The 12,331-nt window shown below is 35.7% G+C and overlaps 1 protein-coding gene across 2 annotated transcripts in view; it reads right to left on the bottom strand.

Annotated features, from left to right (window-relative positions):
• Positions 1-12,331, bottom strand: part of spg7 (SPG7 matrix AAA peptidase subunit, paraplegin) — a 50,956-nt gene that overhangs the window by 6,085 nt on the left and 32,540 nt on the right. For both annotated transcript variants that reach the window (XM_028809759.2, XM_028809760.2), the window contains exons 9-14: positions 11,599-11,772; positions 11,146-11,270; positions 6,185-6,287; positions 2,225-2,335; positions 1,848-1,963; positions 1,468-1,624 (exon numbers count right to left, since the gene is read on the bottom strand). In XM_028809759.2, the coding sequence (XP_028665592.2) occupies positions 1,468-1,624; positions 1,848-1,963; positions 2,225-2,335; positions 6,185-6,287; positions 11,146-11,270; positions 11,599-11,772 (786 nt within the window). The remainder of the gene's footprint in view (positions 1-1,467; positions 1,625-1,847; positions 1,964-2,224; positions 2,336-6,184; positions 6,288-11,145; positions 11,271-11,598; positions 11,773-12,331) is intronic.

Below are 12,331 nucleotides of genomic sequence, written 5' to 3'. Positions count from 1 at the left end.
AATCATTTGACCATAATTAAACATATTTAGGTACTACTTTTGAGTCCTTTATATCTCTCTGGATATTAAAAGCACCCTTTTTAGGGGTCATAGTCTTTGTTGGACAATCACTGCAAAAATACAAGGAGCATTCTGCTGAAGTGAGAAACACATCACAAGGCAGGAAATGGCTACAAAAAATATTGAAGAGTTTGAATGTCTTGTTAAGCACTGTTGGATTCATCATCAGAAAGTGGAAGGTTCATCACAGCACCCAGACTCTTACTAGAACTGGCCGTCGCTCAAAACTAAACATCTGAGCAAGACATCGACTAGGGAGAAAGGCTACTAAAAATCCAACCATCACTCTCGGAGGTTGGCAATGCTATTTGGCTGAAACTGGAGTGAAGGTGCATGGGTCCACAATTTCAAAGGTTCTCCATAAAGCAGGCCTCTATGGGAGGGTAGACAGAAAGAAATCATTCCTTAAGAAGGTCCATATAAAAGCACGTATGGCATTTGCTTCAAAGCATGGGAAAGATCCAGTTAAGTTGTGGCAGTATATTTTATGGTCAGATGAGTCCAAAATGGAACTTTTTGGCCAGACTTCAAAGAGGTATCTGTGGCATAAAACTAAGAACTGCCCATTTCTCAAGAAACACCATACCTACGGTAAAATAAGGTGTTGACAGCAAAATGCTGTGGGGATGCTTTTCAAGTGCTGGGACTGGGAATCTTGTCAGAGCTGAAGGGACAATGGATGGACACAAACCTTGCACAATATTGCAGAACATGTTCTGGTCTGCTATGAAGCTATAGCTCAAGAGAAGATTTATTTTTCAACATGACAATGACCCTTCACATACTGAATGGATAAATATGTGTACAAATCTTTTGTCATGCAGAAAATTATGATTACTTTCAAGAGGATTGACTACTTTTACACACCACTGTATGTCAAGGGGTTGCAGGCTTGATTCAGATTAGCAAATTAAAATATATTGTATTAGAAGAAAGGAATATAGATTTGTTTTCAAACTAATACTCTGTCGGTCATTTCAGATCAGATTAAATATTTCCAGCAAGGTTCTTCAGCAAGTTAAAATGTTTTTACAGAATTTAACATAATTGCAACTTTCTCAAATGCTCTGCTAAGTTTAAAAACAGTTGTATGGAGAACATACACATTTCCTTAGAAGTAGCGATAAAATATGCCACATGATTTTGTGCTACCTACCTACATTAATTGAGAATGTCACTAGTCTTACTAGGTCATGTATTCTTCACTATGAAACAGTTAGATAAACATGATTTTTTCATGACTCATCACACTGAATGATTGTAATATGACACAGTGAAAAATACTGCCCTTTTCATAAGATGCACAATCATCTTGAGATTCACAGATACAAACCTCATTAATATTTTCACAGAAATCATTATTCCAATTACCATATGTTATTCAATTTAGACCAGTAAATAAACTACCTGTAGTGACTTTATTGAAGGTAATAGCCTCCGAAACCCTGCCACCCAGCGCCATGCACATTCTTTCAAAAAGTTGCTCTTTGGTGAACAAGTACTGGTCTCTTGGCAAGATCTGTGCAAATCCCAATGCTGCATTGGTTCTTGGTGCGATTGACACCTAACAAATAAAATAAGGCAAATATATATTCAATTAAGCCAAATGGTAAGAAAAAAACAATCATAATTTGTTTTTCTTAAGTACTGTTCAAATTTTACATTAGGTGTATATGTCAAATATGACTCTCTCTGTCTGTCTCTCTCTCTCACTACATATATTATATATATGATGCAAACATTTGTTATAGTCTAGCAATATAGATGGACAATTGGGTTAAACAGACCTTCATTACTGCCTCTGTGTGTTCAAGCAGCCAGCCTACTAGAGCATGTCCAGATTCATGGAACGCAACCACCCTCTGCTCTTCTTTAGAGAGAATCTTGCTCTTTTTAATACTACCTAAGCAACACCAAAAGAATACCAAAAATAATTCAAAACATTTAAATAATTTCAAGAGTATAAATTTGTGAAAAATCAATACTGGTCACAAGAACCAAATTTCTACTAAAACAGTTACCAAATAGTGACTAAAATATTACTTGAAATTATTTATAATATTTTTTTATATTTATATCAGACTGAAATAAAAATAAAAGCTAGTGTAAAAGAAAAGTAAAATATAAGAACATTATTTATAGAGATCAAAAGCATAAATAGTACCTGCGATAACCCTTTCTACTGCATATTCAAAGCTGAAGGTGTCAATTGATTTATATCCCTCTCGTGCAGCATGTAAAGCTGCCTCATTGCAAATATTTGCTATATCAGCTCCTAAAATATAAACAGAAATTAATCATGAAACAAATGCTATAAAACAGTCTACAAAACTTTCCATTCATTTGCTACCATACAATACTGTTTGAACGTATGTGAGATCAAGTAGAACTGGAAGCTTTTACCCGATGTGTAATATAGAGGAAAAGATGAATAACTGACTTATGTGAAAACTAATAAAATATTATTTCATCATTTTATTAATTAAATGAAACTGCTACGGCTAATCACCATTAGGCGCAACCAAACTGAGGAAGAAAGACTTGGACAAAGAAACAAATAACACTGTATTCTTTTTCTTCTACTTTATGTTCTCCTTCCACATGTGCCAATGAAAGTCTCTCTGTGGGTCCTGAAGACTGTAGGAATTGTATCACTTTTTTCATTTTTAAGACAACAGGAACCAAACAAAGATTACTTTACATTATAGCTTTACACACTTATGGTTCTGCTTGTATTTGCACAGGTAGTGTTAAGTCAGTGAATGTATTAGTATTTGTGTTTCTGGTTGTTCTAATAAAGTATTAGCTACTGTAACACCTAAAAGTAATAACCTCTATTTTGTGTAAACCTTTAGCTTTAACTTTGATTTTTGTTTGTTTTTCGCTTTCCACTGGATGCATCACATCCTGGTAAGGCACCTGCTCATCTCAAGATTTTACAGTACTGCAGTGGGTGGTGAAAGTGGCAAAGAGTAATGCCAGCACCCAGCTGCCCCCTCATCAGGACATATACAGTGCCCACCCCATCTTAGAAATGCAAACAGCATAATTTAAAGACCAGCACATTCAAGGACAGCTTCTACCCACAAGTTGAAAGGCTGCTGAAAAGTCAATTCCAAAAATTTCAAGTATTATAACATAACAAAAAATGTGTATAAATATATAATTCTTGCAAACGCATATTGTATATATGTTGCATGCTTTCTATACTTTTTTTGTAGTGTATTTTTGTCAGCTGTTGTGAAGCGACACATGATGACAAACTTGACTTGATAATTTGATAAGATTAACCTATTAAACTAGTAGCTGCCAGCACCATCTACATTACAGCTTAGAACTATGTGATATAGACACAAAACACACACTCACTTTCACAAAGAATCTGTGAAGAGAATGAATGCCTGCTATACAAAAGTAAGTGAAAATGAAAAACCTTTAAAACAAGAGAAATACTTATCTATTGAATTGAATTACAAACAAGTAAAGTAAAAAAAAAAAACTAATCCTAAAAGAATACTCTTCCTTTGGGCAATTCTTTGAACAAGAATTAAATATGGGAAACATTTTTACACTCTTTATGGAAAGATTAAAAAAATCTAAGTAATTTAGATTTAGTTTTGTTTGTTTGTTGCCCTGCATCTACATATACATGCATATATTCATCTTCTATAATCCTTTTGCTATGAATAAATTGTGTTATTTTGTTTACTACAGCAAGTATGTTTGGGTGAAAATTCTATTGCCATGTTCAAACCACAAAACGGAGAAAACAAAGGTGAATAATATGACCTTTGCCGAAATCCATCTTTTACTTCACATAAGGTTAGGACCTCAATTCTGTCTAAAAAGATTAAAGTTCTTCAATTTCTGTATTATTTGTATATTTACCTTGAACGTTTAGTATGATTGTCAAAATGAAGGATCTATTTTTGGGTGTAGCCTGGTTCCACAGACAGACAGAATTCCATTCTTCTCAGGAGTATTTTTATAAGCCACACTTGTCTAGCTCCATATGTAGCAAAACAGCCATAAATGATGGCCATCTTATCACCATGGTTTGACAATATGAATGCTCCCTTGGTAGTTGGCAATTTTAAGTTTGTAAGCAGTATAATCCAGATGGTATTTTACATATCTAATATAATCAGTAATGTACTTTTTGAGAGTAAAGCATTTCCCCTTGGATGTCCCTTCATGAATGTCATCTTTATTTAACTTGAATTTTATTGTTGTAGTGTGCACATGAACACCAGCTACTATAAGAGTTCAGGAGATCTTTGGATGGTGGTCCTATGGTTCTTTTGTTAACTATGGGGAGAGTCTAATAGAATAGGAGACACACTCCTAAGAGTAATTTTAGAGGGTTGCATAGCAAGGAATTAAAATGTTGAAAAGTCCACCATAAGACAGCCTTGGAAGTCTGAAAGGTTGGTGTAAGACAAGGCAAATATGGCAAGTAACACAGGATGTGAGAATTTCTAAGCTCCAGTTTGAAAAGGCAGTACAAATATTAAAGTTTTGATATTGAGTACTTGTAATGCAAAACGAGCACAGAAACAAAAATAAAAATCAGTCCTATGTTTCGTCAGTACACACATACAAACCTAAGAATGGAAGTGAAGAAACTGAAAGCATAAGTCAAGCACTGAAAAGACTAAATGTCAAATCTAAAACACTCACTGAGGTTATTGTTCTTTGAATATCTGCAAACTTGGATACTGATGCATAATGAGGAATGACTTAAAGACATCTGTGTTAGGTAGAATGCCCAGTTTGGTCTTTGAGCCTCTTCAAATTTTGTTTTTTTTCCTCTCAAGCTTAACTGGAGGTTTTTCTTTGTAATATGTCTTACCGGCAATCTTACCTTGTCTTCATACTCATGTCTAGAGGATTTGAATATGATATTATATATCACACTCTACTTTTCCACAAATTGTATATCTATTTCATGTAAGCCTGTATTGATTTATGTTTTGTTTCTTATTCAATATTCTTGTGTAATTTAACTTGTTTTTCTTTTCTTGTAACTGTTTGTATAGCACTTTGAACTACATCCTGTGTATGAAAATATGCTCTAGAAATACATGTTGTTCAATCAAAATGTTTTCTTTTTTCTCTAGAAGGTCTGCATTCACTTTTGAATTTCCAAACTGTGAACTTGTCCACTGCCTGCAAGTATGTCCTTCTAAGTGATGTGTGCTGGCATTCTGCTCAGAGCTGGATTCTACCTTTAGAAAAATGTTAGTAAACCATATTGCAAATGAGTCCGAATTTGTTGCATGTTGTGGGGGGAAGCTCATTTGTATGGGAGAGTTGACAACTAAGTGCTCAGCTTGACTTACAATGTATAGAAGAGCTGTTATCAAATCTACAAGAAAAAGGATTGGTCAACAAATGAAGAAAATGGTGTGTTCCTGACCACTAAAGGAGGACGGGCATATGGAACTATGGAGCTAAGGTGGTTTTCTTTACATTGTTTACATTATTCCCCCAAATGTTCCTGGAATCATTCATGAAATTTTATATATAGATGCTCTCCATATGGATGCTACAGTGATCTTGAAATATCTCAATAAGGCACCTACACAGGAAAAAATATTGCTTTCAAAGCTGTTTTCAACAGATCCACTGCAAACAATTAAAATGAATTTGTTTTATGTGACATTTAACATTTTATGCAAAACTTAGTAACTAATATACTAGACTGAACAGAAATTGCAAGCACTAATTGATTTTACATGATTTGGACACATTGATCTGTAAGGAAGAGATATATGAATAGTAAAGAAATTGTTGGAAACATCATTCACAATATTATTTTTAAATGTTATTTTATACTAAGTGAAAAAATACAGTTAACACCACAGTATTTCAATATCTTACACCACTATTTCAGTTATTAATGTATTATAATCACTCTAGAAAATGAAATGGAACCAGGTTGTAAACCCTGGTTCCTGATGTAGGTGAAAAAACAGCAGCATCTGCAGCATCCAGGAATAATAAGATCAGCAATTGCAGTCATATATGATCAACCATCCTTTCAATTTATAAAATCTTAAAGACATCTCAGTTGCAACTAAAGTATATAAGGTACAAAATGCTGACAAATCATTTTATATACCACTGAATCCAGGCGTGAGCTCTGCTAAACGCAGAGAGTAAAAAACTGCTGGCTGTGTGAGCTTCAAAATCTTCAAATGCTGTTCAAATATTTCTTTTCTCTCCTAAATAAATGACAGAAAAAATAGATACATCAAATGTTATGAAGGATTTCCTAGCAAAGACCTATGGTAGCAAAAATCATAAACACACATACGTATAATGAACAGAATCATGGAATCGGCACATCAAATTGGAATACAGATATAAACACTGAAATGAGTGGAATTTGGAGATTTGGGAGATATTAAAAGATGTCTGAACATAATAAACATTTTGAGAAATTTGTTTTTATATAATCTGTTGTCACACATGTGCGCATGGGAGGCAGCTAAAGGGCTTGAAAAGGCAGTTCTGAGGCATGCCAGGATGTGGCAGAGTGCACGGACTCTTTTTTTCCCTTACTTGTAGGCCACTCCCGGGAGATTCCACCTGGCTCTCTTGACGTTACTTCCAGGACCGAGCCAATGGAAGAAGACCTTACCGGCTCCGGCCCATGTGATGTCACGTCCGGGCTCGAACCAATGGCTGAAGAACATGAGCCAGATCCCTATGACCTCACTTCCTGTCTTCCCCTTTAAAAGTCTACATCTTTTCCCTATTCCTTCAGTCTTGTTCTGGACTCAGTTGTATGCACATCAGTGCTGTTTATTGATAAAAAAATGACTTTGCAGCCAGAATACCACATTATACGACTGGCTGCCCCAAACCTTTATTTGTTTATGTCTCATTTTTGTGACACTGTATAACATGTTCATGTTTGTTGTTTTTTCAGCGAATGCTATTCTTCACAGAAATCCTGTCATAATTTTTTGTCTTTATGTATTTATAGTCTGTAGACATCATAGTATGCAGGGCACTCAAAACCTGCTTGTCTGAAAAGGCACATGTACTAGCTAGAAAATGTTGAAGTGACTATCATCAGATGCCTCAGCAACTTTAAAAAAACACTATCTTACAAAAAATACAATACAGTAATTCCTCGCTATATCGCGCTTCGCCTTTCGCGGCTTCACTCCATCGTGGATTTTATATGTAAGCATATTTAAATATATATCGCGGATTTTTTGCTGGTTCGCGGATTTCTGCGGACAATGGGTCTTTTAATTTCTGGTACATGCTTCCTCAGTTGGTTTGCCCAGTTGATGTCATACAAGGGACGCTATTGGCAGATGGCTGAGAAGCTACCCAACTTACTTTTCTCCCTCTCTCTCTTGCGCTGACTTTCTCTGATCCTGACGTAGGGGGATTGAGCAGGGGGGCTGTTCGCAAACCTAGACGATACGGACGCTCGTCTAAAAATGCTGAAAGATTATCTTCACGTTGCTACCTTCTGTGCAGCTGCTTCCTGAAGCGACATGCTGCACGGTGCTTCGCATACTTAAAAGCTCGAAGGGCACGTATTGATTTGTGCTTCTTTGTTTTTCTCTGTCTCTCTCTCTGCTCCTGATGGAGGGGGTGTGAGCTGCCGCCTTCAACAGCTTTGTGCCGTGGTGCTTCGCATACTTAAAAGCCAAACAGCCTTATTGATTTGTTTGCTTTTCTCTATCTCTCTGACATCTGCTCCTGACGCACACTCCTATGAAGAGGAAGATATGTTTGCATTCTTTTAATTGTGAGACGGAACAGTCATCTCTGTCTTGTCATGGAGCACAGATTGAACTTTTGAAAAAGAGACAAATGTTTGTTTGCAGTGTTTGAATAATGTTCCTGTCTCTCTACAACCTCCTGTGTTTCTGCGCAAATCTGTGACCCAAGCATGACAATATAAAAATAACCATATAAACATATGGTTTCTACTTCGCAGATTTTCTTATTTCGCGGGTGGCTCTGGAATGCAACCCCCGCAATGGAGGAGGGATTACTGTAAATACAAAATTTATGGTATAACCATATCCTAGTGATTTTTAGTAATTGGATCAACAACTTTTTCATCTGTTGTTGACTGGGAGAGGAGCATCAGCAAACACAAGACACTCGTGTCATTCAGGAACCTAAACACTAAATGCCTCACAATCATATACTTTAAAAGGGATGTATGTGAGAGATTGAAACGAACCAAATGAGCACAGTTCCAAGTTAAAACAAATTGTATTGATTAAGGGCATTGCCATAACTGGCAAAAGATGATGAAGAAGAAGAAAGGTATTCTAATATAAAAATGTTTGGGATGGTCAATCCTGATGCTTTATGATTAATATACAGGAATAAGACCAAACATATTGTACGAAAGATTAAGTATCTGAATTATAATTTTTGTTTAATATCTATAAACCAGGCATGCGCAACCTTTCCGCTATTGACGGCCGCACTACAGACTTTTTACTTTAATAACGGCCGCACTACAGACTTTTTACTTTAATAACGGCCGCACTACAGACTTTTTACTTTAATAACGGCCGCCAGTAAGTCCAAGTAAACTTAATAATGTTTTATGATTTATGTAAAAATTTACAGATTACACATTAAAACAGAGTATGATATATCTGACAATATTCAATTTACTGGTCTACATATGTAAAAAAATGTCTACGAAACGTCATATAGGACAAAAAACCTTTACAGCAATTGTTTCAGGAAGTTTGGAAAACATCGCCATTAATGGCTTCCTTGCTCTTGCATGTTTGCAGACAGACTTGCAAACATACCGACCCGGCTAAGGAAGGTTCTGCGGTGTTTGAGATTCTACACTTGCAGGAGTCTAGAGACCCCAGAGTCCAAATCGGCTTTCGGCGTCACCATACCGACCCGGCCGACAAAGATTCCGCGGCGTTGAGACCCCTTACTCGCTGGAGTCCAGAGACCCTACACCTGCACGGCCGCCATTACGTACACTTTAATATACACGTCCACGGCCGCCAAAGTCCTTGCCCACGGCCGCATGCGGCCGTACGGCCGCAGGTTGCGCACAGCTGCTATAAACCTTTGAAAACCCTTCTAAACTAGCAGTTAAACCCAGCCAGTTACTTTAAAGATGGAAAATATGTAAGTAATTTAAAATACACAAAGAAAGCTCCCTTCATATCATCTAGGAAACCCTGGTTATAATGTGCCTTGTAAAAAATCTGGTATTAACACCCAGGTAACTATTTTCACAATATACATTACAAAAGCTGGCCAAGTTTGTCAATAAGTAGTGATGAGCAAACCCTGTAAAGTTTGCTTTGCCTTGGGTTCAGTGAATTTGCGGAAATGTTCGATAACTTTACACAACTTGGTGAAATGCATTGAAGTCAATGTAGGAAGAACCGAATTAGTTTTGAGTAGACTATGATGGTGAAATTGTCTTTTTAGGTGTCATTTAGGGCTAGGGAAGTGTCTACCAACTGTACTGGACTAATTATTACAGCCAAAAATATAAGCTGAGCTGTGAAGCTGAAGTGCTAACCTCTGTGTCACCCTGCCACAAATAACAAAAGATTCAGACACAAACACAAGACCACAAACAAAATAAAACAAAATGACCACAAACTAGCAATAAGTAATGTACAGTATATCATTGTGCAGACACAGTACTGATTGGCTCTGCCATGAAGCTGGTAGCACAAGCTGGTCTTTGAGTACCAATGGCTGGAGCTGCAGCCTGCTTGCCAGCTGTGAACCAAATGCACATGCAATTAGCCCCACTGCGTGGCACCAAATTAAAAAACAAACCTCAAAAGATTTATTACTATTTACAAGCTGTTTATCTTTTTGATAGAAGAAAAATGTGCAAAGCATCTACACAGATAGATCAGAAACAGAAATGACCAACTATAGATGTTGAGATGTTTGGCGCATTTTTTCTTTCCATGAAAAACAAACAGTAATACATCTTTTGAAATTATTATGATTTCACAGGGTCTAATGTTTTCTGACACTTTTCTTTTAAGGTTTGTTTTGACTAGGTGTCATGCAGCCTTGCTAGCTGTGCAAGCATTTGGTCCACACCCGCTTCCCATATCAGAGGTGCCCATTCTGATTCTGGAGGGACACAGTGGCTACAGATTTTCATTCTAACTATATTCTTAATTAGTGACCAGTTTTTGCTGCGAATTAACTTCATTTAATTGATTTGCTATTTAAGACTCCGACTCTTTAAAACTGGGGTCAGTAGCTATGGTCCTTGAGGGCCGCAGATTTTTGTTCCAACCCAATTGCTTCATGAGAAGGCATATATTGGTGATGAAGTGCTTACTGCTTCAAGCAACATTTTTCTGCTTCATTTTATTTAAGGGTTTGAACCTTCAGTACCATTAGGTTGCACTGTGCAGGCTCCTTCCAAAATGAGTAAAAGTACCTTATAAATAAATATTTTTTGATAATCGGTTTTTATTTTTTACTGACCAACTGTATCTACCAGGACAGAATTAAATGCTGCACAATATTGTATTTACTTCTTTCTGTATATGGAATTAAGTTTTTATCAAGTACAAAACTGTATCAGAGTGAAGTGAATGTGCTTATATGGTATTGCAGATTAAATGCTTTGTATTCATCCTATTTTAAACAGTCCCACACAAAACATTAGGTGTTTTTTTACATTTGGATAAATTGTTCACAATTTATCCAAGAAATAAACAGATGCATTCAACTTGTAATTAAGTCAGTCTTTTTCACCTTCAAATAATAATATGACATATAGCTTTAAATTCAGGTCCCATCATAGTTTGGTACATTCCACTGCTGTGAAATAATAACTTAAGAAACACATCTGTTAATCTACTGCATGGAAGAAAAAAATAATGCATTTTCAATACAGCAAAACTGGTACTGTCTTACGCCTGTGGACATGTTGTCATCCTGCATATGTAAAAAGCACTGTGAAACTTCAAAACTGACCAAGCTTAGACCTTGGTTTCTAATGCAAATATGATGTGGATGGTTCTTAACACTTCAAACAAAAATGCAGAAAATGAAACACAAAGCCATTTTGGTATATACCTGTAAAGTTGGAAGATCAATAAAGATATGTCTGTCAAGCCGACCTGGTCTCATAAGTGCATTGTCCAGGATATCTGCTCTGTTGGTTGATGCCAGGACTATCACATGGTCAGTGGTTCCCATTCCTGGAAGTGTTCATACAGGGGTTTAAGTACAAATGCATGTATTTCCCCTGAGTAAATAAAATGCAGTTTTCTATGGCAGACTTAATGTGTTGAGAAAAACAAAACATAAAATGGATAGCTTTACACTATATTCTAATGTAAATTTGTTTATGGACTGGAAAATTAGAAGCTTAGTTATGAACAAATATCATTTAAGCCACAAAGGCATGTATTCTAGAAGTAACAATGGGTCAAAATACATCAATTTAGAAATACTATTCTTACTGTTTTATTCTTCAGAATCAACAGGTTTGAATTAAGTGTTATTAAAATACGTTGTAAAACTCACCATCCATTTCAACTAGTAGTTGATTCAAGGTCTGTTCTTCCTCTGTATTTGAGAACCCTGAAATGTTTGTTGATCGCTTTTTTCCAACAGCATCAATTTCATCAATGTACACAATGCAAGGAGCTCGTGTTCGGGCTTCTTTAAAAAGACTGCGTACTCGAGCTGCTCCAAGACCTAAAAGTAGCATATAATAGCTTGTCATAGAATGAAAGAAAGACACAAATTGATATAATTTTAAATTTCTTTAATACAAAGAAACTGAAATCATTATAAAGAGAATGTTATGACACTTTAGCTCTATAATTAAAAGTTGAAACATAACATCATTTACATCTTTTAGCTACAATTGTGACAACAAATCAACCTTTATTTCTGGAATTAGCTTTTAAACTTAGATTTGATTATAATTTCATTCTATTGTCATCTACAAAAGATAGTTACTAATTTAGCAATCTATAGGTTTACATACTATTACAATAAAACAATCAATGTGTGAACAAGTTTTAAATAAAAGCATAAACTTTTAAAAAAATAAAAAAAGTTGAAACATCCTTCAATCAGTCTGCTGTGCTTGCTGTACTAAAGTAGCTTATATTTAGAGTACAAGTATGTCTACCAATGATTTTCTTTTGTTGTTGTATTATATGCTTAGTATTAGACTTAGTTAACATTTTACAGTCATGCTAGCAAAACATTCTTAAATCTACTTAATCCAGTTTAGGGTAACCAGTTG

Source organism: Erpetoichthys calabaricus, chromosome 9 (assembly GCF_900747795.2).
Source record: "Erpetoichthys calabaricus chromosome 9, fErpCal1.3, whole genome shotgun sequence".
NCBI classification, from domain to species: domain Eukaryota; kingdom Metazoa; phylum Chordata; class Cladistia; order Polypteriformes; family Polypteridae; genus Erpetoichthys; species Erpetoichthys calabaricus.
Note: the sequence above shows the minus strand (reverse complement) of the source record. Positions and strands in the feature narration are given on the sequence as shown.